General features: G+C 43.8%; 1 protein-coding gene across 3 annotated transcripts in view; it reads right to left on the reverse strand.

Moving 5' to 3' along the window:
* The window catches only part of Hipk1 (homeodomain interacting protein kinase 1), a 51,032-nt gene extending 35,572 nt beyond the window's left edge, over nt 1–15,460 (reverse strand). For all 3 annotated transcript variants that reach the window (XM_041638184.1, XM_041638185.1, XM_041638183.1), the window contains exons 1-2: nt 15,331–15,460; nt 3,315–4,392 (exon numbers count right to left, since the gene is read on the reverse strand). In XM_041638184.1, coding sequence (XP_041494118.1) covers nt 3,315–4,390 — 1,076 coding nt within the window. In that variant the 5' untranslated portion in view covers nt 4,391–4,392; nt 15,331–15,460. The remainder of the gene's footprint in view (nt 1–3,314; nt 4,393–15,330) is intronic.
* Between the last annotated feature and the right edge of the window lie 952 nt (nt 15,461–16,412).

Below are 16,412 nucleotides of genomic sequence, written 5' to 3' on the forward strand. Positions count from 1 at the left end.
AACATGTCATAGTTTTATAAAACCATAAAGATTTTTAAAAGTGAGGATAGATTAAAAGACTATCATTAAGCTGTCAGTACTGCACTACCCAAAAAAATTTGCGATGTCAATGTTATTTTTATTAAATCCTATGACTGGAAGGAAAAAATAGAAAAATCTATCCTATAGACCAGTGATTCTCAATCTCCCTAATGTTGTGACCCTTTAATATGGTTTCTCATGTTGTGGTGACCCCCAACCATAAAATTATTTTCACTGCTATTTCACAATTGTAATTTTGCTACTGATATAAATTCCTGATATGCAGGATATCTGATATATGACCCCAGTGAAAGGCTCATTCGACCACCCAAGCGGTCGTGCCCCACAGGTTGAGAACCACTGCTTAGATAGACATACAGAAATTAACAGTATGGGATACAGAAATAAACTCTTAAATATACGGTGGAATTAATTTGACAAGGATGCCAAGACCATTCACTGGGGGAACGGACAGTCTATAGAGCAAAGGACTTTATGTGAAATAGTCACATGCAAAAGAATTAAATTAGGCATTACTTTATTTTTTTTTAAAGAATTTTTTTTTATTTATTATGTGTATAGTATTCTCAGTATCCTGTCTGCATGTATGCCTGCAGGCCAGAAGAGGGCACCAGATCTCATTACAGACGGTTGTGAGCCACCATGTGGTTGCTGGGAATTGAACTCAGGACCTTTGGAAGAGCAGGCAGTGATCTTAACCACTGAGCCATCTCTCCAGCCCCTAGGCATTACTTTAAACAATAAAAATTGAACAAGGGAGCTGGGCGGTGGTGGCACATGCCTTTAATCCCAGCACTCGGGAGGCAGAGGCAGGAGGACCTCTGTGAGTTTGAGTTCAGCCTGGTCTACAAAAGCTAGTTCCAGAACAGGCTCCAAAGCTACAGAGAAACCCTGTCTCAAAAAACAAAAGCAAAAACAAAACAAAAAAATGAACAAGGGGTGGTAGCCCATGCCTGCAATCCAAGTATTCAGGAGGCTGAGCCAGGAAGGAGACTGCTGAGTTCAAAGCCAGCTTGAGCTACCAAGTGAGTGCCAGGTCAACCAGAGTTATATAGCAAAAACCTGTCACAAAAATAAATTAACTCGAACTTAAATAGATAAATGTAGGAGCTAAAAGTCTAAGATTTGTAGAAGAAAACAGGAGATAAACTCCACAATGATGGGTTTGTAATGCATGACACCTGAAGAATAAACAAGGTCAGAAGATTTGTGTATCAGACACTAGCAAGAGATTCAAAAGCTATAAAAGGATACAAGATATTTGCAAATCATATCTCTTTGTTTTGTTTTGTTTTTTTTTTTTTTTTTGGTTTTTCGAGACAGGGTTTCTCTGTGGTTTTGGAGCCTGTCCTGGAACTAGCTCTTGTAGACCAGGCTGGTCTCGAACTCACAGAGATCCGCCTGTCTCTGCCTCCCGAGTGCTGGGATTAAAGTGCAAATCATATCTCTTAATGCCTAGAATATATATTTTTTAATTTCTACAACATAACAAAACCAACTGAAAATCTGGGCGGAGGACATGAATTAAGTATCTCTCCAAAAAAAGTATAAGGTATAAAATAAGGACATGAAAAATGTATCACTGATTAGGAAAACATAAATCAAAACTACCTGAGATACCACTTTATACCCATAAAGATAGCTATTTTTAAAAAATATATAGAAAATAACAAGTGTTGGAGGAAACATGAAGCAACTGGAACTTTCCTTCGCTGCTGGGAGGAATATAGGAGCACAGCCTCCATGCAAGTTAATAGCTTCTCAAAGCTACTCACAACTCCCTAAGATCTAGCAAGTCTACCCAACTGAAAAGCCTAAAAATATGAATTTTGATACATGTACAGCAGTGTTCAAAGTAGCATCATTCACAAGAGCTGAAAGGTGATAACAACCCAAATGCCTATCAACAAATGGATAAACAAAATGTGGCATATACATACAATGAGACATTTCTTAACAGAAGAAGGAAAGACATCCTTGCTGGGTGCTGCAGAACAGATTAACCTCAGAACCATAAATCATTAAGATATAGAGATGGAGCTGGAGAGATGACTCTGTGGTTAAAAGTACCGACTGTTCTTCTAGAAGACCTGGGTTCAATTCCCAGTTCCTACATGGCAGATCACACCCATCTGTAACTTCATTGCAGAGGACTGGATCGAGCTTCTGTGGGGACCAGGCACACTCTTGGTACACAGACATACATACTAACAACACCCATACACATAAAATACACAAAATTCAAAGAAAACAGATAACAAATCTATTAATCCTAATAGGCAGATCGCTGTGAGTTCAATTCCAGCCTGATCTACACAGCAAGTTCCAGCCAGGCCAAACAAGGCTATATAGTAAGACCTTGTCTTCCCCCCTCCCCCCCAGCAAAAAAAGACACACACACACACACACATACTCCTAAAAGAATACACATAAATATGTATTTTATAGTTACCTATTTCTTGTGTGGGGAGGCATTAAACTCAGCCTCATGCAGGCTAGGCAAATCCTGTGTTTGAGCTACATACCCTAGTCCATGCTTCATTTCTGGACTGAATGGTTGTACAATCAATATGCTATTTATGTTATTAAGTATCAGATTCTTAAGATCAGTGACTAGGTAAAATAAAGATCTAAGAAGAGCACATTTTTAAAGCCTTGGTTATAAAACACACAAAATTGTGTATACCAACATAAGTACTGTTACAAGAATTTAAAATAATAAAAAAGCCTTGTATTAGAAGTAAACTGCTCTAGAAAGATAAATCACTAACATACTTAGGTCAGGCTATCTTAGGATAACTAAATAAGTTCAAAATACTGTAGAGATGTTCAAACAGAAGATCACAGCAATCATCTAATAAGAATAAACTGCTGCTAGGTTACATCTAAAGGTGTTCCCAAGACATTTACATGCCAAGGTATGAGCTAAAGAAACCCCTGCAGCATCTGCCCAGATGGATCATCTTGTACAGTCAGTCCTTCAAGTGGGAAAAGTCGGGTGTAATGGCAGTCAGGAATGAGCCAGAAACTAGCACAATTAGGCTAGCAACAACCTTCAGAATGAAATTTGAGCTCATTTTGCTAGTACTAAAGAGGATGTCAGCAAGAAAAGCATGTTACTTATAGGAATGCCACATATACATGTAAGGAGCTAAAACAAACCCTGCTCCCATCTTGGAATCTAGAAATAAGTAGACTCCTGGGTAGTATAGTTAGATTTCTATGCTATGCATGTTAAACACGAGGACAGTTCTTCAGGATTTTGCACTTGCCTGTAGTAGCGTGACTGCAGGTAGGTTGAACACACAGCTTTGGAAACGTGACTAGCAGAACCAAAGTCAATGACCTTCACTCGGTAGGGCTGGCGAACTGGATCAACCAGCATTATGTTTTCAGGTTTGAGGTCAGCATGAATGAGACCCAGACTCTTCAGCTTCATCAAGGCTGTGGCCACCTGCTGCAAGATTGGCCTGATGTACTTGAGTGGCAGCGGGCTGAACTTGTTCTGCTTTAGAAAATCATACAAGTTCTGCTCCAACATCTCAAACACAAGGCAGGTGTGATTCTTGTGCTGGAAACACTCATAAGAACGGACAAAATTATACTCATCAGCATTTTCACTGCTTAGGCGGGAAAGGATGCTCACTTCAATCTGCCCTTGTCTGGCATAGGACGGGTGGTTCTTCAAGATCTTAATCGCCACAATTTCCTTGGTGCTCCGCTTCCAGCACTTTGCCACCTGTCCAAATGTCCCCCGGCCTAGGAACTCCAAGACTTCATAGCTGTTGGTCATAGAGCAAAGGATCTCATGCTGGACCAGCTGGTAATCCCCTTCTCCGCTAGAACTACTACTCTTCGTGGTCACAGTGGTGGTCGTGGCAGCAGCACCCACCACAGTTCTGTTTTGCAGCATGAGAGGGGGATGTTCTTCTATGATCTGCACACTACCGTTGCTGTCGACTTCCTCACTTTTTCTTTTCAATCCACATTTTTGATATGGCTCAAGCAAAGAAACGTTGCTCCTGTGCGTCAGGGTCTGGCTGCTTTGGAAGGTTGCCGTGGCGGCACTGCCTGAGCTATCAGCAGCTGTTACCACAATATGCTCCACTGCAGGAGCTGGGAGGAGGAGGCCCTGGTCGTAAGCAGGAATATTGAAATTTGCTACCTGGTGAGAGGAGCTGGCTTGCCCTTGTGTGGCTGGGAGGGTTTTGCTGTGGGTATAATATTTGTCGTTGCTGCTCTGTCCTGAAACATCCCAGCCAGAGGGCTCTATTTTCAGTTTCTTCGCACTGCAGAAGGCACTCGACGACACTGATGGGGGGGAAAACACCTGCAGCTGTGATGCCATACCTACATGGAAAGAAAGCAAGAATAAGACCACAAGGGTTCGTGATGCAAAGCTTACCACCAGCATATTGTAGCTGATAAAAGACTGAAACCGCGCTGTTTCCCGCCCCCCAAAGGCTAATTCAGTCCTAACTGACATTCACAGATACAGGTCCACTCCTCTGCACAAGCCACACATAAAATAGTGTTCTGCTCTCCAGCCCTGGAGAGACCGCCACCAACCAGAAGTCACCCAGGTCGACAAGGCAAGAGGACTTTGTACAGAAAGCTATCCTTAGACAGGGTCAGGAGGTAAGACAGCTCAGTGGGCAAAGGCAAGTGCCGGCAATGTGAGCATTCTTCCAAGATGCTCACGGAGGAAGGAGACAGGTGACTCCCACAAGTTGTCCTCTGACCTCCACGGTCTGAAGATGACATACACACCAGACACATACATGCATATCATGTACATGAAATCATGCTGGACTACACAGGGAGATGGAGTCAGACAAGAGAGAGAGACAAAGAGAGAAGGAGAAAGGAGAGAGAAATGTAAAGATAAGGGGAAAGGAAATAAGAGTAAGGCTGTCCTGAATTTCCCGCAGACATCTAAAGTTCAGTAAGCTGAAACATTAAACCCCCCAAAGCTATTTTTTAAGAATAAAGTCCAAACTCTTAGCACAGAACACATGCCATGTCATCTTCATCTGCTCTCTTCTCACCAGCTGGGCCTTCCCTTCAGAGGCCTTGGGGCTCTACAGCAAACTCCTTTCCTAGTTCTATACTTTCCCTCTTTATAACCCAATATGTCATCTTAAAAAAAAAAAAACCTAACATTTCTATTTCAAATGGAGACCCCTCTCTCTCCTCCTCCTCTTCTACTCCTCCCACCAAATTTGATCCAAATGCCCACTTGACTATAATACACCTCAAGTTCAACATGTCCAAAATCCGACTTGACAGGCCTCACTCCACTCTCAATTTTCTATCCCAGTTATGGTATGGCACCAAACAGCCCCCGACTCAAGCCAAGAATCAGGGAGCAATGAGCCTTGGCTTCCTCATCTCTATAATGGTAACAGCACAGCCATGTCCGGAGCTCTTCTGAGAATTGGGTATTAACGCAGGGAAAGCAGTGGCTCCTGACACACTCATTACATGCACGCACACCTCTCCCTGTCTTCACAAACTACTACCTGTCTGATCTGTACCTAACTACAGTTCAAGTCGGCATTCTAGTTCACAGTGCAAACAGCCTCCAAAGAACTGCCTCAAACACACTCAATTCCAAAAAACTGCTTTTATTTGTTGTTGGGGTTGTTTGTTGTTTTGGTTGAGACAGGACCTTTAGTATCCAATCTACCCTCGAGCTTGCTACCTAGCTCCCAGCATTCTGTTCTGTTTACTCCGCCTATCTAAATTCTGCCCTATCAGATGGGCCAAGGCAGTTTTTTTATTAGTCAATGACCTTCCTCCATCAACCAAGGGGCTAGCAAGATGGCTTGACCAGTAGGTGCTTGCCATGCAAGCATGAGGACCTGAGTTAAGATCCCTTGCACCCACATAAAAGCCAGGCACAGCAGTATGCACCTATAATCCCAACACTGGGGAGATGGATTCCTAAGGCTTGGTGGCCATCCAGTCTGGCTGAATCAGTAAGCTCCAAGTTCAGTGAGAGACCCTGTCTCAAAAAAGGATGGAGAGCAATTGAGAAAGATATGACATTAGCCTGTAGCCTACACACACACACTCACTCACACATCCTGTTCCTGCAAACATACTCACATGTCCACAGACTCAAAAGCCTCACCAAAAAATTTTCAAAATGTTCTTGCTGACCAGCTTCCCTACTTTGATCCATCTCCCCCTGCCTCTACCTCCTAAGGGCTGAGACTACAGGCATATGCTCATCAGTTCCTGTAAGGCTCTCAACATCAGTTTCTAATATAAACCTCTTCTCTCCCTCAGCATGCACACACGTGCACACCCACACACACATCCCTTTGTCCCTTCCATTATGAAGTTGCCGTTCTTCTCCTATAATTTTAAATTATTTACTGTCACATCCCTGCCCACAGTATAAATTCCATGAGGACAGGTACCATCTGTTTTCTTCCTCACTTCTATCACCTAGCCCCTTCCAGAATCTGTTAATGCAACACAACATTTGCTGGAAGAAAGTCTTGACCCCTACCAATTCATTATCTACAACTCACTAACACTAATACGTAAACTGTAGTACTTTCAAATGCTTTGGCTTTGATTTTGTTTTCTTTACATGTCCTTCTCTTTTGTTTGCATGGTTCTTAAGATATGGGTGAAGTCTCCAATCCCCATAGTACAATTTTACAAGTCACAAGAAAATAAACATATGATTAGAAAGGAAGGAAACATGACAATAGATGTTACAGAACATGAAAAAGCATTGTGTAGGGGCTGGAGTGGAGGTCAGAGATTGTGTCTGCCTAGAATTCACAGGGCCTTGGATTTGATCCCTGGCAATGATTTAAATGAAAGAGGGAGGGGAGAAATACATGCACTTCTTTGTGCCTGATTACAACTTAGAACTATCTGCACTGTAGTCAGCTGCAAAGAAGAAATGTATCTTCAACCTTCAATTTCTAAAATGTGGTTTGGCTTTACTTTAAGTAAGTTTCCATAATTTATATGAACCTCAAGGAGAAAAAAAGTACAAATTAAAAGCTAAGGCCAGTGCACTTCAACTTAGGAGGTCATGTATATACAAAGTATTTTGGGCCGGGCGATGGTGGCACACGCCTTTAATCCCAGCACTCGGGAGGCAGAGGCAGGCGGATCTCTGTGAGTTCGAGACCAGCCTGGTCTACAGAGCTAGTTCCAGGACAGGTTCCAAAGCCACAGAGAAACCCTATCTTGAAAAACCAAAAAAAAAAAAAAAAAAAAAAAGTATTTTGGCCTACCTACATCACCAATGTAAAACCAAGTTAATAAAAGTCTTGGGGCTGGAGAGATGGCTCAGTGGTTAAGAGCACTGGCTGCTCTTCATGCAGGCAAAACACCAATGTACATAAAAATGATAAATCTTTAAAAAAAATTCTAAAAGAAAACAAAACTGAATTTGGAATTCCTTTACAAATTTTGCCTATTAAAATAAATACAAAGTATTACTTGCCATCATAAAATTGCGCCAAACTTAAAAAGAAATAAATGTTCCAAATTTGCTTTCCCTATTTAAATATAAATTTAACAATTCATGCAAAAACACGGAGCACGATATTTATGTAGTTAAAAGTCGTAAAAAAAGTTTTATTATAAAATGTACAGTTTGAAGCCACTGTAAAGGACAAGGGGTCGTGGGCCAGTGGTGGCACACTTGTCATATTAGCACTTGAGATGGTAGGAGCAGAGGGGGTCGGAAGCTCAAGGCTAGCCTTAGCTAAGTGTGAGACTAGCCTAGGCTTTATGACCCTACCTCACAGAACCCAAAATCAAAAGACAAGGTTATAAAGTAATTATCAGAATTCATGAAATACCCATTTGTTTACTGCCTGAGTTTTAAGACAGTTTCTTAGTGAGTTCAGGCTAGCCTCAAACTCAACTATTTAGTTGAAGATGACCTTGAACCCCTCCTTCCTCCTCCCCCTCTCTTCTGAGGCGTGCACCACCACTCTTGGCCACTGTTTTTTTGTAGCCTTCATTACCAGATACTCTTTAAAAACACTACATTTGCCAGAGTGATGTTACTGCCAACTTTTGACCTATAACAAAATAACAAATACTAATGACTTCAAATTTTCACTCAACATTACTCGACCCCACCCCTCAAAAAAGAGAGGAAAGAAAACATGTCCTAGGACATTTTGAATATAACATACTCAGAAAAACAAACCTAGTCCATGCAAGGGACAAAAACAAGCAGGATTTCACTTGTCTTTCTCACACATACGTATTTTAGCGCCAGGATTCTTCATGTGGCTGACACTCACTCAGACCTCAGTAACAAGGTGAGAAGAAAACACAGAATCAAAATGGCCTAGAAAAACTAACACTGTTATTTATAAATCCACTCTGAAATAAGGCTTAAAAAGGCCATTTCTAGACACAGATACTGTCCTACAAATCTGCCTATGCAAATGGGAATCAATTATTTTCCTAGGCAAGACTTGTCAAACAAAAATATGGGGCAGAATTAATGACTGTATTTTACTGTATATAATGCTCTGTTAAAGAAATCACAAATCTTTTCAGTATAAATGAAGATAGCTTCCGATAAATCAAATATTTCTGACTTCCTGAAACATTTCACCTCTTGGCTCCAGCAATGAACAGTTTTTTATTTCAAAATTCACTTTCCAAAGACTTAACTAACGTGACACAACGAATTTGCTCCCCGCTTTCCCCGCGATAATCCCAAAGTAGAACTAAGAGGCAAAGGCTGTTTGGTATTTGTATCTACTGCTCACGAACGAGGCCCTGCTGGAGTGAAAGGCTTTCAAATGCGCTCTTTAAGAGCATCTTACTCCCTGGCATGTACTGCACACCGCTTTCCCCACAGGCAGGTGACCCTGCAGCAATTAAAACACAACACTGCATGGAATGGTTGGGACCACAGGTGAGATAATCATTTTCAAAGTTTTTGTCTCACTGCGTAGCCCTGGCTGTCCTGAGACTTGCTCTGTAGACCAAACTAGCCTCTGAGAACCCCCTGCCTCTGCTTCCTAAGTGCTGGGATTAGAGGCGTACATAACTTCCATGTTCCCCGCAATGTACCTATAACAAATTCGGGTTTTCAGTGTCATCCTTCTTCTCTGACACAATCTAACAACTGATTACCTAAATAACTAAAACCAATAAATACTTTATATTGAGTTCTCCCATGTATCTGACCTGGATGCAGAACATATATTCTCCAATATACATTCTGACAGACATTCTTATCAATAGATTAGATAAGTAAAAGAACATGCTTTATTTATTATTTCTGTTATTAGTGAGTGTATGTGGCATGATGTGATGTGAGATCAGAAAACAACTCTGTGGAATCCGTTCTCTCCTTCCGCCCAGGTGGCCAGGCATGGACAACACGCACCTTCACCGCTGACCGTCTTCCCGGCCCAAGAGTACATGTTTGGTAAAAGTAAAACAAGCTCTAGGGAGGTGGCTCGGGAATAGTGTACACTCATGAGGACATGAGTTCAGATCCCTAGCACCCACATATAAGTTAGGTGCTGGGTACACGCCGCTGCTAGAGGGCAGAAACTGGTGGATCCTTGGAGCTCTTTGCCCAATTTTCAAGCTCCAGGTTCAGTGAGAGATGACCCTGTCTCAAAAATAAAATGGCTACCAGTAAACGGGGACACGTAACACCAACCTGGTCTCCACACTGGCATACATGGATGTGTTCGCATACACATATAAACGTAAAATAAAAATTTGAGAAAATTCTTTCGCCAGAAACCTAATCTTTCTACTCCACTCAAGTTTTCTACAGTCCTCCTGTACTAGCTACTTAAAACTTCAATTCTGAACTATTTACTTAAACAGTCTGCCTGGTCTCCCCCAAATTGTACTTGTAAGAACCCTGCCTGTGCTCATCTTTCCCAGTTCACTCTTCACCTCCTAGCTGAAGCTTGCTTTAGAAATGTACATCTGGAAAAACAATATACATCCCCCCGCCCCATTTAAACCTTCAGGAAGAGCCCAAAGCCCCAGTGTTTATCAGCAGACCTTACAGAGTCTGGCCTAGGGTTACTTTTACAGACTTGGTTTACCCACTCCTTTCCCAGGACACTCGGGCCCTGACTTCTCCAGTCCAAGTTCCTTCATATACAATGTGCTTTTCTCAACTGAACTTCATTTCCCTTCTTAGCCTTTTCTTTCTCTAACGTCTATGTGTCCTAGGCCCCATTTAAATCTCACTTCAGTGTGTTAGAGCTTGTTGATTTTTATTTAAAAAAAAAATCTACTTTCTCCTTTATTAGACGCAAGACTAGACTATGTTGAACAGTCTTCTTCGCCAGCAGAGAACAATGAGTGGATAAGGTTTGCAGAGCCCCAAGCTTCTACCCTGAGACGACATCCAAGCGATGGCAGAGTAAGATGGAAGCATGGGTTTGAAGTGTCCACAGAGCGGGGAGCAGACTACTAACCTGGAACACCACTTTGACACAGAACATTGACTTTAGGCTGTTACATAAAACAGAAACATTTATCCTTCTACTAAATTATTTAATCAGACAAAAATACTCGGAAGTCTTCCCTAGGGCTACTTTATAGTAGGTCAAGCTCCTGATAAATAAATACTCCCAAAGCACACGCTACTTTCTTTACAGTTACACTTGCTTAATTTAGTCCCTTAACAAACATGTATTGAGGACCTGATGCCTGCCTGCCAGAAACTGTTCTAGACACAACAGACACAGTGGTATTAAAGATAGGTATGGTCTTTTATCTCTTAGAGCTTATATCCAGCTGGGGATAGTTTGTTCTTTCTCCCATACCACCCCTTCTCTCTCTACACACTCACAAAGAGAGAAAGAGAAATGCAATTAATGTACAAACAGAGAGAGAGAGAGAGAGAGAGAGAGAGAGAGGCAAATAGTGGTAAGCTATGAAGAAAACACAATATAATAGAGATGGCATCAGGAAAAGCCTTGCATGGTATTGGTATTAAAGCCTTGTATGATGCTGGCAATTGAACTGAGATCCAAACGACAGGGAAGACTAGAGAAAGCAAATGTAGGACCCAAAGAGCAAAGTAGGGACAGTTCCCATAACTTAGAGACGTATCACTATTTAGACTTATTTATTTAAAAGCTGACTCCGGAGATGGGGGGGGGGGGGGGTTAGACTGGTGGCTCCATGGTTGGCTCGCTTGTTGCTCTGGCAGGGGACCCAGGGTTCAGTTCTCAGCTCTCACAAACATCAACTCCAGTGTAGTGGAGCGGACACTCTCTTCTGATCTCAGGTACTAGGCACACAAGTGGTACACATACACATTCAAGCAAAATACTGATAGACATAAAATTAATAAACCTAAGAGACAAAACATCTTAAAGCCGACTAGTAGTGGATCAGCAACATAACTGAGCAGATACAAGCATTTGGTACCTGAGCTTAATCCCCAGAACTACAGTAGAGGAGAACTGTCCCGACGTGTGTATGTTGTGTGTGTGTGCGCGCGTGCGCATGTACATGATTTAAAAAATAAAAGCCAGCTTCTTTTCTCAAGTTTACATTCTGTAAGGATGATCCTTAACATCAGGGTAGTGAGACATCACAGTTTTCCTCTCTCTTTTCTGTTATCACTAGCACCCATTATAATGGCTGGCATACAGTATGTACCAAGTATTTCCTAGCATGACTGACTATAAAGACATCACACTATTGTTCCATACATAAATGTAGGGGAATCTCAGAAATAATTATGACTGAATTAGAGAAATACATGATGTGACAGAAATTACAGTCTTTTGTCTGTAATAATATATTACTGTTCTAAGCATAGTAACACTGAAGTAAAAAAGTAAGCTTGAAACCCTAATGAACAACATTTGAATCAAAGTTTGCCACCCCTTGGCAGTACTTCCTCCTTCATGTGGGACTGTGTATGACAAACCAGTTTCCCAACTAGTATTGCAAAACAGGGTGTGGGAAAGGTGATGTTAGCTGCCAGGAGATCATCTACAACTCTGTGTACCTTCAGCCATTTAAAAAAATTCCCTGACAAGTTTTGATAAACTAGCAAGCTAAAGGAGGCTTTCCTTGCCGGGCGGTGGTGGCGTACACCTTTAATCCCAGCACTTGGGAGGCAGAGGCAGGCAGATCTCTGTGAGTTCAAGGCCAGCGTGGTCTATAGGAGCTAGTTCCAGGACAGGCACCAAAGCTACAGAGAAACCCTGTCTCAAAAACAAAAACAAAAAAAAAGGATGCTTTTCTCCTAGGTAGAATGTTTCCCCCAGTTTCAATATCTGCTTAAACTGGTTCTGCATAACAAATCTATTGCAACAGAACAAAAGAAAATAGGTCCTTTGTGTTAGAAATGTGAATTATTTTATATTTATCAGAGATAATCAACAAGATTTATAAAGTTTGATAAAGAAAACAACAGCACAAAGAGTTCCCAACATAAGAACAAAGTAGAGATCACTATAAAACACAAACACCACCAAGTGAGGGCCCAGTTCAGATCAGCCAGCAAAGATGAAAGAAGGAGGGCTTAAGTAAGGTAACAATGGCTTGGCAGATGGGAGGAGATGAGGCTGTTTCAAGAAGAATGGGGTGCCTTTTGCCAGGATCCAAGGGCTATGGAAAAATGAGGAACTGTGTAGAGAAAGGAAATATATTTGACTGGAGAAGTAGAAAGAAAGAGAAAAAAAAAAGTACTGGACTTTTATAGCTAACAGACTTTAAAAAGAATCTTTCTAACATCCTCTAATTCTAATATGGAAAAAAAGAAACTCAAGAAGGCCAAATAAGTTTTACACAAAGCTAATGAGCAAAATGCTGGCAAAGAATTCAGGTCTCCTGGTTCCTTTTCATTAAGCAGCAAGGAAAACATGGTACCAGGTGACTTTAGAAATAGATCGTCTTATTCAATAACCTCAGAAGACTGCTGAAGTAATATGCACCCTAAAAGGAAAAGGAAACTATAAAAGGCACTAGAGGGCCTGCAAAATGGCTCAGTGGGTAGAGGCACTTGCTGCTAAGCCTGAAAACATGACAGAAAACCAATTCCTGCAATGTGTCCTCTCCTGCACACACTGAATAAATAAATGTGACAAAGTATGTACTACAGGAATACATTATAATACACTAGCTGAATTTCTACAATTAAAAAAGGACAAAAGGCAAAACCAAAGGCAAAAATAGACCCACACCAGGCACCATGAAGTTTCAGCGATGCTAACCCAGAACCATCCTTTCAGGTCAGGAGTGTGAGGTCAGCCTGGTCAACAAAGCATTAGTAACAAACAAAAAAGAAGAAAATAATCTTAATAACCAGTGTGCAAAACAACATGAATTACAAGGGAAGAAACTGGAGAGGAACTAGTAGGGAAAGGTCTAACCAAACATAGACAGTTGTCACACAGTCCAGAAAAGGGCAGCTGACAGATCAGACTGCTCAGGCTTACAAAATTATTCAAATTACGAAAGGCCGAGTTAAAATACATAACCAACAAGCTGCACAAGTTCCAAGTCTAAGAAGTTCACAGGCAGGTCTGGCTCACTGATTTCTACCAACAAACCACTGGTAGATCGGTGGATCTGGGCTTATAAAAACAAAAACAAAGGAGGAAAGAATTCTGTTTTCCAGAGAAATGTGAACTTTGACTTATTTTTTTTTGTTCAGGAGGAAGGTCTGGTTTGATTTTAAATCTCATTACCAATCAGCTTGGTCTAAAATCTGTAAAATATAATACAATGTCCAGAAATCAACTGGCCATGAGACTATCACAAACCAGAGCTGGCACACAGACAAGATCGCAGTCACCGTTTCTGTCAGATGCTTTACCAGTTTGGAAGCCTCCAGCTTCTATCTCAAACACTTCAACAAAATACCCTTCAAGCTGAGAAGCTATCTTAAAGCCTTCATCATATGGTAACAACCTACGCCTAATGAAATTGCATGCAAATACCCAAAATAACCAGCTGAATAACAATGATTAGGTAAAATCAGTTAAGTTTTTGTTTTACAGAAAGCTTTAGGTTTTTAAATGGAAAAAGAAAAGCTGACGAAGGTTTGCATTCTCTCTAATCTTAAGAACAACAAAAAATCTTACAGACCACGAATCAAAAATAGCTTTATACAAACAAGAGCAAAATTGTAGGTTCTGCTGAGGACATCAGCCACTTAAATTAACCCCACTTCACCTAGAGCAGGAAGCCATACTGCTGTTTTCAGAGTTACTAAGAAACAAGATAAAAAGGGCGGTCTCCGGCAGGAGAATCTACTCTTGAAACTAGAATGTGGCCGCACCACACTACTGAGACTTCTCAGTGTCACTAACTAGACAAGAATGAGCATCTTAAGATGAGTATCCAAGACCGAGTCAGTGGTTACGTAAAGATTTACTTACTGGAGCTTGGGGTTGTCCACCCCACCCCCCCTTCCATTCCCAGTACCCATCCCCAAACAGGAAAGAAAGCGCGCCCAGCATAAACACACAGGCCATTGCTCATGGTTCGTCACCACAACAAACTGGAGGTTAGACCGACGCTCCTGGAGACCAAGTTTCAGGTCTCGGCTGCCAAAGCACAAAGGGGGCTCTTCCCCACAGAGCTGTTTATAGCGCGGGCCCTACCCAAGTCATTTTGGTTGTTTCCACCTTTTCCTTTAACCGTTTGGGGTTTTTGTTGGTTTTGGCTTTGAAAGTAACGACAGGCTGCAAAAGTTTCTTTTGAAAAAGACCTCTAGCTTTGTCTTGGGGGAAAAAAAAACACATCTGAGTGGCTGGTCCCCACAGAGCCTCACCACCCACCATCACAAACTACAAACTCAACGATTACAGAATCGTGAGCGAAGAGAACAGAAAAGCTTCCACACCAACCCGACCACCACAATGTTCTCTAGACACGGCTTCCCGGTCCCCCGAAGCACAAATACGCCCGAACTAGAGCGACAGGCAGTGGGGTGACATGCACACGCACAAGCTTCTCATAGGGACCTGCCACCGCAGCCAGGGGTAGGGGCGGGGAACCGGAGGGTGGGGAGCCGCCAGACGGGCCCCTGTCACCTGAGGACAACAGCAAGCTCGGGAGGGAGGTGGCAGGAGGCAGGGGGAGTTTCCCGGGCACACGGTCGCGTCCCGCCGCTCGCGACCAGGCAGCGGGACGCGGCTCCCGGGGCCGCGCGGGGCCTGCCCAGAGAGGCTCCCGGTGCAAGCCGGCCGCCCCCGGCAGCCCGCGGCCCGCTCGGCGCCACCTCGGGGCGCCCACCCCAGGGCGCCCGGACCCCATCCATCCTCGCCCGGCCTGACTCACCGCCGGTGGGTGTAGTTCTCAGCCGCGAGCCGGGGCCGCCGCGAGGAGACGGCGGAGGAGACGCGATCCGGGGCCCCGCCGCCGGGTCATCATACCCCCCGCACGAGCCGGCCCGGGCCCCGGCCCCCGCCCCCCGGAGCCGTCCCCGAGCCCGTCCCGCGGCCGGAGCCTCGCCAGCCTCCCGCCTGCCCCGCCGCCCGGCCCCTTCCCGCCGCCGCCTCAGCGCCGCGCGCTCCCGCCTCGCCCTCCCGCTGCCGTCCGGGGCCACGGCCCGGCCCTTCGCTCCGCAGCTGCCGTTGTCGCCAGACCCGACAAATGGAGCCCCGAGCGCCCGCCCTCATCCGGCCGGCCCCGCCTCGCCGGAACCATTCAGCCTCCTAGCGCCATGACACCTACTGAGGCGGAAGTGCGGAGGAGCGGGCCGGTCGGGATCATTGCTTCGTGCTGCGGGCCGCAGGAGCGGGTGAGCCTCCGTGGGGAGCCAGCGTGGACGGTGTGTGGGGACCGGATTCCCCGGCCCCCTCCGCTAAGCAGTCTCTGAGGTGGTTTACCGGCGTCTGGAGGCTGTCGGGTTTCCCGCTGGTAGATGTCATCTCAGCCTATGTGACATCACCCCAAACCAGTGTGATTCCCCCCCACACACACAGGCGTATCCTAGCGATTGGGCAGCTCGGGGAGACATAGACTACCTGAGAAGCCCCTAGGATGAAGAATTATCTCAGTTTAGGCTTCAGTGGTTCGCTGCCATGTCGAGTACTTTCTGGCAGCAGACGGGATCTGGACGCCTCCCTTTACTGACTGAAGCGTTCCCATTGCGGTGTGAGAGGAAAAAAGAAAACAACTACTCCGAACTCAACTCCTAAATGCATGCAGTAAACGAAAATGTTCTTACCTCCACAGACGGTAGAGAGGCAGAGGACTCAGGAAACAGCGCGCTGGGCACAATGTTCTAAGAAAACGGACACTGAAAACTGGGTTATCTTAATACACAGTTGCCAACTCAGCCTCAAGCGATGCCGTAGGCCTTCAGATATGCCTTCTGCTGTGTAAAATGTTGACGCCTGAAATGGGGAACATTTTTA

Source organism: Microtus oregoni, unplaced genomic scaffold, assembly GCF_018167655.1.
Source record: "Microtus oregoni isolate MIOR12 unplaced genomic scaffold, Mior012 000054F_ref0000373, whole genome shotgun sequence".
Lineage (NCBI taxonomy): Eukaryota > Metazoa > Chordata > Mammalia > Rodentia > Cricetidae > Microtus > Microtus oregoni.